General features: G+C 40.2%; 1 protein-coding gene and 2 non-coding genes across 4 annotated transcripts in view; 2 read left to right on the top strand and 1 right to left on the bottom strand.

The window, feature by feature from the left end:
* Positions 1-7,795: 7,795 nt before the first annotated feature.
* Positions 7,796-14,539, top strand: part of LOC124713219 — a 181,640-nt gene continuing 174,896 nt past the window's right edge. For both annotated transcript variants that reach the window (XM_047242932.1, XM_047242931.1), the window contains exon 1: positions 7,796-8,035. In XM_047242932.1, coding sequence (XP_047098888.1) covers positions 7,916-8,035 — 120 coding nt within the window. In that variant the 5' untranslated portion in view covers positions 7,796-7,915. The remainder of the gene's footprint in view (positions 8,036-14,539) is intronic.
* Positions 11,210-11,284, bottom strand: Trnat-ugu. The gene has a single exon. It is a non-coding gene; the product is annotated as a tRNA-Thr (tRNA).
* Trnat-ugu lies at positions 11,685-11,759 on the top strand. The gene has a single exon. It is a non-coding gene; the product is annotated as a tRNA-Thr (tRNA).

The raw sequence follows: 14,539 nt of genomic DNA, 5'->3' as shown, positions 1-14,539 counted from the left end.
TGTCAGTCTATTTTTCCCATCTAAAGTTTTTCCATCACTCAATTTCTTTCCTTTCATGCTAGCCTTGAGCCGTCGAAGTCTTGATACCATTCCTTTTCTGAACATAGCCAACACACTCCAGTTTGGAAATTTTCACATCGTTACCATAGGGTCTCAGTTCCTCAAATTCTTTGAAAGCCTTTGAGTCACCATCTCCAAGATAATATATGTATCTAACATTGTACCATTTTACTGAGCGTTGATAAATACTTCTTACACCAGCAATTTCCATACCACCACTTGACCCATAGTAATTTGCCATGCACCCCTCTTCATGTTTATTTTTCATTTTCTCCTTGCATCTGCAATGCTTGGAAAGTATTGCCACATCAACTATCTTACCAGTGTCCACACTTGTAGCTGTTACTAAGCCATTCAGAGATGTGTGGCCTCTCTTCTGCCAGCTTCCATCAAAAGCTATTATTATTTTCAACAACTGCTTCCTCAACAGCATCTTTCATGGCTTCCTGTGCCACATCTTCTACAGCAGAGCCTATTGCAATTATGTGTTTGTTAAATTTTGAAGGCGGGGGAGGGAGGTTCATCACACCACACAACATGGCACCTGCAGCCCTGCCCTTTCCTATACACTGTAATCCATAAACCAGTCTAATGTTTAGATCGTATAGTTTACCTGTATCTGCAGTAACATGTGAGGAATTGAAGAAAGTAACACTGTGTTTGCAATAACTGCACATCAACTCTAATTCACAAGCAAGTCCTACATGTAAGTTTGTTTTCAATGAAACACCACATTTTCCACATTGTTTGCAGCACACATTGTTCTCCAAAACGTCTGATAATAAAGAGAGGTTAATTACCTCATATTTTGTAGTCCCAGCATTTAGTTTCTTGTATTCTTCTTCAATTCCAGCTAGTTTTCTTCTTGAAGCACTTTCCGGTGTAGTGGTAGCAGCATCACTTAATGCATCACTACCAGTGTTGAGGTTAGTCGCTACTGGGACATCAGGTACCAATGAAGATGAATCAGACGAATTTTTAGTACACTTTACTTTCTTGCGCCAATGTACACGCTTTCTAAATACCTTCAGACTAGGTCTTGGCATGTTGAAGGAAAGAAAACTCAATGACTTCTCCACATACGACTTTCACAACAATGACATGGATGTACTCACAAAGGAAACAATACAAATGGTACAGAATCTATTATCAACTGTCTAGCAGTGTAGCCAACAGAAAAGCTAACTCTCTTGTGCTCAATTATACCTCTGGCAAGGCTGTCTATATCAGGTATATTTTGCGTCTCATATACAAGGTGCGGAACATCGTGTGTCGAAATTATTTTAAAAAATTATTTAAAATATTTCTATTCATGTCATCCAAATATTTTATACATGGTATTAAACGGGAGAGTCTAAATTTTTCGAAAATGCATTTACCCAAAAATCGATTTTTTCATCGAAAAACTCATTCCGTATACCCTTGAAATGCAATTCTTCGAAGATTATGTTTTCAAATCCGTCCACAACTGTGATGTAATGGCGTCTCGTGTTGATTAGTTTGGTTATTTCATCCTGTGCAATGGTATTACAACATGAGGATAATGTGAACTTCACCTTGGAAGTTCCAGTAGAAGTAGTAGAACTGTCAAAATTTGAACAAATGTTTTATCATTCGCCTCTGCACATTCTGAAAAACTACTGTGTTGAGAGTGTCTGATCAACTTTTTTTTTCAGTAGTCACTGATGAACCAACAACCTCAACATATGACTCTTGGATCTGTCTTGAACCAGTCTAACCTTCTGACTCCTTGACATGAATGCCGATGGATTGTCATAGCAACGAATTGTTTGGAGGCATCTTCTTGTGTGTTGCAACCTGTTGAGCTCCTTGGGCATGAGCAGGAACTTATTTCTCCTGGAAACCTGACGTGGTAGCCACGAGTAGAGGGTAGGACAGAGGGCGACTAAATCAGTGTTTGTGATGGGCACTGGTAACCATTTGGGTGACCAGAGGGTGCAACACATTTTGAACTTCACTACAAAACCTTTGATGATACCAGCACCAATCACTACAATCGACCCATTCCTTGTTGTCCTATTTTGGAGAAAAGTTTTGGTAAGTCATTTGGTTGTAGTCTGCTCCCTATGTGTTGCACATATTTGTGAGTGCAACTCTTTTACACTTGCCACCAGCTAATCACTAGATGCTACTGACACACTGGATAAAATGCGAAGTCTGGGATCACTGAGCAGCTCTACACCTAGTATGCGTGGTTCAGGGTCCTCCACGATGTTTTTGTTTGCCTCTGCACTGAAAAAATTATACTGCAAACTGTTTTATATGACTTCCGTTTTATCTGCCAGAACACTGACAGTCATCTAAGTGTTAGCTGCTAAAATGGTGGTAGTCATTTGAGCAACAACAAGAGGATGATATATATCAGCAACAAATTTGCCGGCATCAGCAACCTAAGTTCCTTGAATAACTGTTTGGGTGACTTGTCTTCTAGTGACTCATCCCCAAGTAATCTCTAGAGCTGTATCTCTGGCAACAGCTACCTTGTGTTGATGTTGAAAGCAGCCCAAAGTGCTGAACAGTTGATGAACTTACCATATGGTTGACGTGCTCTGTTGCATTGCCTCCTGCTTGACAGCACTGCCAGTGTTAAGGTTAGCCATTAATGTAGTACTTCCAAATACTCTTGCATTCATTTTACAGGGTCACCACTGTGAGGATTTTTAACTTTTATAGTAAACAGAGATTGTTACCTTTTTCTTTCAGTCTTCCGTGAATATTACAGAAACAGTGAAACATCTGCACTGACAGAAACATTAACAACTCTCAGTTCACTAACGAAATATCTGTTTTAAAACGTGAAGATATTTTTGTTTAAGAATACATCAATATTGAAACACTCACTATCACACTCATAGGCTTACTTAGAGTCTGGAGTCATTTCCCCCACACTCAATAGTTTAGGTGACAGGTAAACAGCCTGTCCGTGTGGCCGAGCGGTTCTATGCGCTTCAGTCTGGAACCACGCGACCGCTACTGTCGCAGGTTCGAATCCTGCCTCGGGCATGGATGTGTGTGATGTCCTTAGGTTAGCTAGGTTCAAGTAGTTCTAAGTTCTAGGGGAGTGATGACCTCAGAAGTTTAGTCCCATAGTGCTCAGAGCCATTTGAACAGGTAAAGAGCTTATCACATTAGTGCCCTGGCACAATTATGGAATGTGACTTTGCTTGCAGTAAATCGCCGTAAATCTTGGTTTTCCACACGTGTCACAGTTTCCAGCTACTGCCAGCTCCTCATAATTAATTCGTTCTAAAAGAGGAAGCTTTCGGCACTAAGTGGCACACTCCCGCAAAGGATAGTTTACACTCAGTTCAGGACACCAATTCATAATGGAAGAAGTTATTCTGTGGTCAGTGTTCGTAACCTGTCTTCGAAAATAAAGTTTCAGAAGAGCGAAAAATGGGCTAAATGGTCAAGACGGTGACTCCTTAAGCAACAGCAATTGTCCCACATCAATTTAATTCGCGAGCTTCACCACTAACCGAAGACTATATAAACTCCTTTTGAATTCACATAAGAACGCACAGCCGTTCAGGGTAGCTCTGCAGTCGAAGGCGCCTTGACACACTTCATGCAGCTGCCCCCATCGGAGGTTCGAGTCCTTCTTTTCCGCATGGGTATGTGTGTTGTCATTAGCGTAAGTTAGTTTAAGTTAGATTAAGTAGTGTGTAAGCCTAGGGACCGATGACCTCAGCCGTTTGGTCCCTTAGAACTTACCACAATTTTTTTAAAAACGCACAATTATTTATGGAAGCCCACACATTAGCTCCTCACATGGTACGGCAATATAACTGTATGGGCAAATAAATTTCACCACATCAGAGACTGAGAACGACATAACGATTCCTGGCAACGTGAGGTTATAATGATTTGGAATCTTCAGCTGGACTGTTCAAGCAAGCACTGAGCAAAATACGAGGTGCATTCAAGTTCTAAGGCCGCCGATTTTTTTTCTAATTAACTACTCACCCGAAATCGATGAAACTGGCGTTACTTCTCGACGTAATCGGCCTGCAGACGTACACATTTTTCACAACGCTGACACCATGATTCCGTGACAGCGGCGAAGGCTTATTTAGGAGTCTGTTTTGACCACTGGAAAATCGCTGAGGCAATAGCAGCACGGCTGGTGAACGTGTGGCCACGGAGAGTGTCTTTCATCGTTGGGAAAAGCCAAAAGTCACTAGGAGTCAGGTCAGGTGAGTAGGGAGCATGAGGAATCACTTCAAAGTTGTTATCACGAAGAAACTGTTGCGTAACGTTAGCTCGATGTGCGGGTGCGTTGTCTTGGTGAAACAGCACATGCGCAGCCCTTCCCGGACGTTTTTGTTGCAGTGCACGGAGGAATTTGTTCTTCAAAACATTTTCGTAGGATGCACCTGTTACTGTAGTGCCCTTTGGAACGCAATTTGCAAGGATTGAGCCCTCGCTGTCCCAGAACATGGACACCATTTTTTCAGCACTGGCGGTTACCCGAAATTTTTTTGGTGGCGGTGAATCTGTGTGCTTCCATTGAGCTGACTGGCGCTTTGTTTCTGGATTGAAAAATGGCATCCACGTCTCATCCATTGTCACAACCGACGATAAGAAAGTCCCATTCATGCTGTCGTTGCGCGTCAACATTGCTTGGCAACATGCCACACGGGCAGCCATGTGGTCGTCCGTCAGCATTTGTGGCACCCATCTGGATGACACTTTTTGCATTTTCAGGTCGTCATGCAGGATTGTGTGCACAGTACCCACAGAAATGCCAACTCTGGAGGCGATCTGTTCAACAGTCATTCGGCGATCCCCCAAAACAATTCTCTCCACTTTCTCGATCATGTCGTCAGACCGGCTTGTGCGAGCCCGAGGTTGTTTCGGTTTGTTGTCACAGTATGTTCTGCCTTGATTAAACTGTCGCACCCACGAACGCACTTTTGACACATCCATAACTCCATCACCACTTCAACTGTCGATGAATTTCAATTGGTTTCACACCACGCAAATTCAGGAAACGAATGATTGCACGCTGTTCAAGTAAGGAAAACGTCGGCATTTTAAGTATTTATAACAGTTCTCATTCTCGCCGCTGGCAGTAAAATTCCATCTGGTGTACGGTGCTGCCATCTCTGGGACGTATTGACAATGAATGCGGCCTCATTTTAAAACAATGCGCATGTTTCTATCTCTTTCCAGTGTGGAGAAAAAAAACAGTGGCCTTAGAACTTGAATACACCTCGTAATACTGCAGAAGTTTGTTGGTGTGGTTATTTTACGCAATAAGTACATAAATATTCGTTTATAACTTCAAATGCCTTTTTCTGGCTGTAATATAATGTTTATTGATGCTCCTGAAGCATAGCTTTTCGCCTTTTTGTATTAAAGGTATCTTCAGTGGGTTTTTGGCTAGAATCATTCAGTTGGTTTTTACTTACAGGTCTCTTGGCGAGAACTGTTTTCAAATCTATAAGTAAAAGTAAAACTGTGTTATTTCAGAAAAAAATCCACTGCAAATGCCTTTAACATAAAAAGGCAATACCTCTCTGGAATATAAATAAATATTATAGGCCTACTGTAGCGAAGAAATGCTTCTGAAGTTATAAAACGAATATTAGACTGAAGTGCGAAAGAAACTGGTATAGGCATGCGTACTCAAATACAGATATATGTAAACGGGTGCTAAGGTCATCAATGCCTGTGTAAGACAACAAGTGTCTGGCACAGTTGTTAGATTGGTTACTGCTGCTACAAAGGCAGATTATCAAGATTTAGTGAGTTTGAGCGTGGTGTTATAGTCGGCGCACGAGCAATGGGTCACAGCATCTCTGAGATAGCGATGAAGTAGGGATTTCTCCTTACGACCATTTCACGAGTATGCCATGAATATCAGGAATCCGGTAAAACATCAAATCTCCGATATCTCTGCGGCTGGATAAAGATCCTGCAAGAGCAGGACCAACGACGACTGAAGTGAATCGTTCAGTGTGATAGAAGCGCAACCCTTCTGCACATTTGTGCAGATTTCAATTATAGGACATCAGCAAGCGTCAGTATGCGAACCATTCAACGAAACATCGTTGATATGGGCTTTTGGAGCTGAAGACCCACCCATGTACCCTTGATGACTGCACAACACAAAGCTTTACACCTCACCAGGGCCTGTCAACATCGACATTGGACTGTTGATGACTGAAAACATGTTGCCTGGTCAGATGAGTCTGGTTTCAAATTGTATTGAGCTGACAGGAGTTCATGGGTATGGAGACAACTTTATGAATCCATGGACCATGCATGTCAGCAGACGACTGTTCATGCTGGTAGAGGCTCTGTAATGTGAGGCATGTGCAGTTGGAGTGATATGGGACCCCTGATACGTCTAGATACCACTCTGACAGGTGATGCATACATAGGCCTAAGCATCCTGTCTGATCAGTTGCATCCATTCATGTCAATTGCGCATTCCGACGGACTTGGGCAATTCCAGCAGGACAATGCGACATCTCACACATTCAGAATTGCTACAGAGAGTCTCCAGTAACACTCTTCTGGGTTTAAACTCTTCCGCTGGCCACCAAACTCCCCAGACATGAACATTATTGAGTGTATCTGGGATTCCTTCGTACTCTTAGGGATTTATGGACATTCCTGCAGGATTCATGGTGTCAGTTCCCTCCAAAACTACTTCAGACATTAGTCAAGCCCAGGCCACGTCGTGTTGTGGCACTTGGGCGTGCTCGTGGGGGCCCTACACGATTTTAGGTAGATCTACCAGTTTCTTTGGATCTTCAGTGTAGTACTAAACACTTGCAGAACCATACTAATGTTTCCCCTTTTTCCCATAGGCTCAACTGCTCTAATTTTCTCTAGTCGGGAATTATAAGCAGCTGCCTTCTTATCCCATGGACGTGGGCGCCCTTGACGTTGATATAAAACGTCTAGGTGTCATATGAAACAAAAGCAGGAAACGACGATCACACAAACTTTCTGCTGGCCACCTGGAAGAAGTATGGAGAGCAGTAAGTGCTAGTGTGCACAGAATACGTATCGCATACACTTATTGCCCGCCAGGCGGTCTGCAGATTGTATCGTTGTTTCTGGACTGTGCCTCTGACGTTACATATTTCAATCAGACCTTTTACATCATGATATGGGCACGACTCTGCAACCTGATGATGTTCTAAAACAACGAGACCGGTGGTGACATAACAACCGTGTATTAATACGGTTATCGTGGCTGTCAACAGTCATTTAATATTAAATTCAACCATTGCAATAATGAACTCTCCAGACCTTAGAGCACTGACGCACATTGGCATTGTGCACGTAAAGACAGAAACACTACACTGAACAAACAGATGAGTCAGAGTGTTTGTAGTTACTTTGTGATTATTGAAAGTATTTCAAATCCGTAATTTTGGTAGATGCAAAAGCAGATTTCAAACAACTTTAATAAACCCGAGTCACACACTTGCGCTCGCCATATTTGCGGCAACTTCCAATCCACACGCTACAATTTGTATGCGCAGGTGTGAATTGCGCCCCAGGTTTGAGTTTCTGGCACATCTGAAATATGCGCAAAATTCTGGTCCCCTCACTGCAACTTGACTATGCACGTCCGATGATACGTGAGCGGACAAAACGTAGCGTGTGGAGTAGTCAATCATCTTGGCAACAGTAGTTTCGATACTCGAAGTGTGTTCTCTCTCCTTCTACACTGGTTGCCTGTGTAGTGTATTTGTTGTGGTCTAAGTGCATTGGGTGTGTTCGAATTCTTAGCGGGACTTGTGATTTCGTTTTTTAATCGTTGTTTATGTTTATGTTTTTTCGTACGACTTGGCTCACATAATGAATCATAATGGTTTCTAAATGTGTGAACAGAACTCTCTTTTTGTATCGGGATGGTGTGCGCCTACATCGTATGAAATTCTACATTTACGAATGTGCTGAAAGGGATGCTTTAAAATCAATGATACAGGTGTGTGCAGAACAAAACACTTATATAAATTGGCAATTTTGAAATACTGAAGTATTCATTATTACTAATCGTGTTTGATGTGTGTATTGAAACACATATTTCACATATGTTGTTAGAGTTGTCACGAAAGTGTTTTTTACCGTCTACAATATATGTCTACACAAAATTTTAATTGTAAAGTAAAAGCCTTGAATTGATGAGTCGGCGACTAAAAAATGTTACTCTTTCAATAAGTTGACACTGATTGAGACTCGTCAGCTAGCGGTCAGTTTCTCTTGTAAACAATGCTGACTTAATTATGTCAGCATTATTTGTCTTTAAAATTAAAAAAAAAAAAAAAAACTGTAAGAATAGTCATGTCCCCTGGGAGGGAATCATGCTCACAGTATAAATTTTTATCGCATTGTTTGCTATTTAAATTGCCAAGAATGGGATATTCAGTACACCCATTTTGAGAATAAATGATCAAACTAGCAGTCTTAAAATTGTTATACTCAATTTCTTGTGTACCACCCTCGTGATTTCTGCTGATGTTAACCCAAAAGCACTAGCACAAATACCGTGGTTTGTTGTTATTACAAATTTCTCTTCTCCATGCATGACACTATTTAAAGTAGTGCTAACTTACTTTGTATTATTATTTGTTTTAGTTACAGACTCTCTTTCTCTGCCTGTGTGTGTGTGTGTGTGTGTGTGTGTGTGTGTGTGTGTGTGTGTTTATTCCATTTAGTAATTTGTAAACATCCAAACAGAAAGGAGACATCTGTTGTTATGAATTTTTAAATAGGCCTAGTGTTTTTTTTTGTCTTTACTTTTCTCCATATCATCATATGCCGTTACCTCTGTCAACTTGCATCCATGCTGGTCCTGGATGTTTTCTAATATCATCATAAACTATATTTCATTATCACCTCTCTCTTATATTCCCTCTTGGACTTCAGCAAAGAACTTTCTTGGACGATCTACTCTATTTGTCTAGCAATGTGTCCTACTGGTCTCCATTTCATTTTCATTAGGGGACTACAGTTATAATTACATATTGGACTCTATTGTGTTTACTGGCCAATTTGTTTGTTTTCCTTTCGTGCATTGTGAGATAACATGCATCTTGTAATTCATTGCTTGTAGCTTTTAGTTTTTTTGAAAGACATTATAGTAAAAGCAGGCTAAGTGCCTCACTGTCATGATTCAAAACTGACAACACAGACTAATTGCAAACTTTCTATTTCAAGCACATTGGAGCTAAAGTTTTGGAAATCCTGTTTTATTTTCCAAAAGCACTCCATGTTTTTACTCCATTATTAAATTTATTTTGGTGTGTATCTTATGCTTCTTAACTGCCTAAGATACAAAAAAATTCTTTCCATGTTTTCATTGCCTATTCCACTAATTTTCTTATTAACTTTTTCTCATTTCTTCTGTACTCGTGATATGTTATTGTTGTGGTTTGATTGTAATTTATTTGTAGATTTACTTGCAATCTTTTCTTGCACATTGCTCCATTTGTAGTTGAAATTTATGTTATCTAGATGTAAGAAATACAGTATCATCATCAAAGCAGAGGCTGTTAGGGTCTGTTCCATTAACATGTATTCTTTCTTCATTTTCCCAATTAAAATATCTGTCAACTTCCCTTAGAACTGACAAGACTAATTTAATGGGTATTTGCATGACTTGGCTGTATCAGTAATTTATTTGTCCAAGCGTCATTTTACAATGATGTTGGAACTGTCACCTTAATAATAATAATAAAAGGGCAGGACAAGACAGGTGGTTGGCCGTGTCCTCGTTGAAGGAACTACCCCAACACCTGCCCGAAATGTTTGAGGTAAGTCAAAGTCAGGATGGTCAGACAGGGGTCATTCCATGCCAAAACGCACAATAATTCAAGGATTGGTAGCTCTCTATCTCAGATTTTCACAAAACTTTGCACATCTGCTTATAATTATAACATAGGAACTTCTGCAAAATCTTTTTGGTCTGAGACTACGACTTTATTTTATATTGAATTGTAAATGTAGTGATATTCTGATAACTGGGCTCTGCAAGAATGTCAATGCAAAATGGCACTTATCTACATAAATGCCCATAACGAGGGTGTTTACGAAGCTTTTGATGCGGAATTTTTTCCAGACATTAACTAAGACATATAGTTAACAGATACCCAGTTATTGAAGCAATAAAGTTACAAAGAAAATTTTTAAAAAATGTTAATGTATGTCAATTTTTGATTTCAGAAAAATTGTGAGGATGTGGAAAAACGTTTATATCACATTTCTCCAATGAGCTGGGAACCTGATTTTGGCCTTTAATAATCCCCTAGATTGTAAGCTTTTTAATAAAATAAAAATTTTAATGGGTCTTCTGCTAGTTGACACACACATCTCAAACCAAAATATCTTTTGTTGTGTGGGAAAGGGTCATCTTAAGTAAGTTCATCCACTCCCTGCCTCAGATGCAAGGGCATCAAATTCATTCTAGCCAGGCCAGTTCACTTTAAGTGTGAAAAATTTATTTCCTTTCATTTGACTAATTCAGTTATTTTTTAAAGACTGTAATCTATATGATTTATGTGTTCAGCAAATCACCTGCTCACACTAGTAAAAAGGTGTTCTTAGACAGTAGTAGCTTCTTTCAAACCTTTATAGATATGAAAGAAATGTAACAATTGTGAAAATTCGTTGATGAGAATAACTGGCATGCAACAATTAGTTTATTTGGCCTCAGTTTCTCTTTTGTCTTTCTGTGAGAAAGTTTGTATATGTTTGTGATGTGGCTGTTTCATTCCACTTGTATAAACTATGTTTTAAGTGAATTAGTGCTCAGTTAATTTCAATGGAAAACGTGAATTCATACAATGTTGAAAAACTACTAAAAACACCATGTCATTTGATAACCTATACCTTAGTCAAAACTCTACAAAAAGTAGAAGAACCAAGTGAAGATGAACAAGATTTGATATTGATGTGATCCAATATATGCTTTCCACAAGATCAAGAAAGTGTTACTGTATGTGGACGTCACAGATAAAGTTTTTGAAAGTCGTCAAGGAACTTGTTGTGATCCTTTCAAAAAACACAGACAAATAGTTAAAAGAGCGAAATGATAATTCAATGGACACCCTAGCTGCAACCAGGCGTTGATATACTTCATTGGGGACATGTTGAAAATGTGTGCCCCGACCGGGACTTGAACCTGGGATCTCCTGCTTACATGGCAGACGCTCTACCCACCTGAGCCACCGAGGGCACAAAGAATAGTGCTCCTGCAGGGAGCCCATCATACTCAATACTCGTGGCAGATTAATCTACCAAGTCCCGTACGAGTTCAGTTGCAGCTAGGGTGTCCATTTAATTATCATTTCATTCTAGCAAAGCTGCATGGTAATCTACGGTAACTGTTCTTTCAGGAACAGATACTTCATATATAGTTAAAATATGGCTTCCCAGCCATTGACCTTCTTGTGCGAACACACACGATATGCCCGAACTCGTACGGGACTTGGTAGATTAATCTGCCATGACTAATGAGTATGATGGGCAAACATCTATTAGGCGCACTACGAATGTAATGGTGTGGACATGTTGGGAATGTGCGTCTCACGGGGAGCGTGCAAGGGATAAGTCCCTGCAGGTGCACTATTCTCTGTGCCCTCGGTGGCTCAGATGGATAGAGCGTCTGCCATGTAAGCAGGAGATCCCGAGTTCGAGTCCCGGTCGGGGCACACATTTTCAACAAGTGCCCAATGAAGTAACCGAGCGAGGTGGCACAGTGGTTAGACACTGGACTCGCATTCGGGAGGACGACAGTTCAATCCCGCGTCCGGCCATCCTGATTTAGGTTTTTCGTGATTTTCCTAAATCGCTCCATGCAAATGCCGGGATGGTTCCGTTGAAAGGGCACGGCCGACTTCCTTCCCCATCCTTCCCTAATCCGATGAGACTGATGACCTCGCTGTCTGGTCTCCTTCCCCAAACAACCCAACCCAGCCTCAAATTAAGTATATCAACACCTGGTTGCAGCTAGGGTGTCCATTTAATTATCATTCTATTCTAGCAAAGTTGCATGGTCATCTATGGTAACTGTTCTTTCGGGAACAGATACTACCGTCATATATAGTTAAAAGATCCTTAAGGTCAGTTTGCTTGTCTTTATGTAAATCATTAAGTGTTAGAAGAATCTATGTAAAAGCAGGCCAAAAACTGTGCACAACACATTGTAAGATTTGTGAAGAGAAAACTGACATCAGTGATAGAAATGAAAGTGATGCAGATGACCCGGAGGAGACATTTCACGAATTAGTACTAAAAAGTCAAAGTATTGAGCACGCAAAGAAAACTTTACATGATTTGGAGTGCTTTTTCTTAAAACTTCACTGCATTCCAAAACACAGCAAGGCTTCATTTGACAAAAAGAAGCTAGGAAAAGTGAAGCGTATTTGGGAAGGAAAAGTGTGCCAGGCATTTGATTGCAGTATTGAAGATTCTGACCTTAGAGAAGAAAAATTTGATGATGAAATTGTCAAGAAAGCCGAAGATTGTGATGCCATGATATTGTTAATAAAATCCAAGTGCCTAGTGTAAGAGTACCTGAAAAAATTCAAAAACTTTAGCTCCATCCTCTTGGTCAAGAGGAAACATAGTGTCAGAATTCAATGTTAGTGTGTATGTGGTTTGACAAGCAAGGAATCTGAAAACAGAAATGGGCATTTTATGAATTCCTAAACCTAAAAGAATTTTGATAAAGTCGTAAAGACTGTCACTGATTTCTACCAAAGTGATGAATATACTTGAATGTTACCAGAAGCAAAAGACAAAGTTAGAATTCAGAAGAATGTGTATATGCTAAAAAGACTCATTCTTTGCAACTTAAGAGAACTGTACTCTTGTTTTAAATGGGAGAAATTAAATGTTAACATTGGTCTTCTAAATTTTGTTTCCTAACACTGAAGTGGCGTATTTTATCTGGTGCCACCGGCACTCATTCGGTGTTTGTCTGTGTGTTATCCACCAAAATGTAAAACTGCTTTTGGATGCAGAACACATTGAAGAAACATGCAAAGAACTTATAAAATTTCTTGTATGTGACTCTGAGAACTGTGACTGTGATGCTTAATCATTGTGATAATTGTTCCAGTCATGACAAACTGTCAGAATTATTAAAACAGAAATTAGTTTACAAAGATGCTGACAACGAAATTGAGTTTAGCCAGTGGATAAACACAGATAATCGGGCAGAATTCGTAAAGCAATCTGCAACTGTTGATGAATACACGGACAAGTTGGTAACAAAATTATAGGCACTTAAAGCACATTCATTTATATCCAAGTGTCAGTTAAAATATTTGGACAACATGGTTGTGGAATAACAGCAATTAGTATAAATTAACTTAGTATTAAGAAAACAGTCTTAATCATTTTTTTGTTTATTTTGTGCCAACCGGTTTCAGCCCATCGCAGGGGCCATCTTCAGGGCGAACATATGGTTGACTGCTGGTGGCGTCACTTCTACCAGGGTGTGGCAGGAGACTGTCACACCTCCTGCCACACCTTGGTAGATGTGATGCCACCAGCAGTCAACCATATGTTCACTCTGAAGGTGGCCCCTGCGATGGGCTGAAACACAGTCTGTGTCGCCTGGCTACCAAGAGCTGTTGCATAGCGATTTGATCCACGACTCCAGTTACATGGCTTCTTCCGTATATAGCGATTTTTCGACTATGACATGTGGGGCCTGAAGATGCCATCAATGTAATGCCGAAACTGGTAGCGCATAAGAAGTTCATAAAATAAATTTCTACAATACATACAGCTGTTGGTAAATTATTGAATCAAGACTATTAATATTGTCTGCAATATCATTCATATACAACATGAGCAGCAGTGGTCCCATCGCAAAATACTGCATCTATCTGACAGCCTTCATCCAAAGCTTTCAGTGTGTCATGTGAGATAAGTGTGAGTTGGGTTTCACATGATCATTGTTTTTGGAATCCATGCTGGTTGGCACAGAGGAGGTCATTCTCTTCAAAATGCATCATTATGTTTGAGCTCAGAATATGTTCTAAGATTTTACAAGTGGATGTCTCGGGTACTGGACGGTAGTGTTGCGAATCACTTCTACTACCCTTTTTGTATGTGAGTGTTACCTGTGCTTTCTTCCAGCAACTTCTTTATTTGAGAGATCTATGATAGATCATAGTTAGGAAAAGGGTGAACTCAGACTCAAATTCAGTACAGAATCTCATAGGGATTCCTTTAGACCCTGGAGCATTGCTCAGTTTTAATGAGTTCAGCTGTTTCTCAATATCACTGACACTATTAGTGATTTCACTCATCCTTTCAGTGATACGAGGATTAAATTGGGGCAATACTCCTGTGTTTTCCTTTGAAAAGGAACATTTAAAAACAGTCAAGCATTTCTGCTTTTGTTTTGCTACCCACAATTTCAGTTTGTGTATCATTCTCTAGGGACTGGACACTAATTTTGGTGCCACTAACAGTC

The sequence above is a fragment of the Schistocerca piceifrons genome, chromosome 1 (genome assembly GCF_021461385.2).
Source record: "Schistocerca piceifrons isolate TAMUIC-IGC-003096 chromosome 1, iqSchPice1.1, whole genome shotgun sequence".
Taxonomy (NCBI): Eukaryota; Metazoa; Arthropoda; class Insecta; order Orthoptera; family Acrididae; genus Schistocerca; species Schistocerca piceifrons.
The sequence above is the reverse complement of the archived record's forward strand: the minus strand, read 5'-3'. Positions and strand labels throughout refer to the sequence as shown.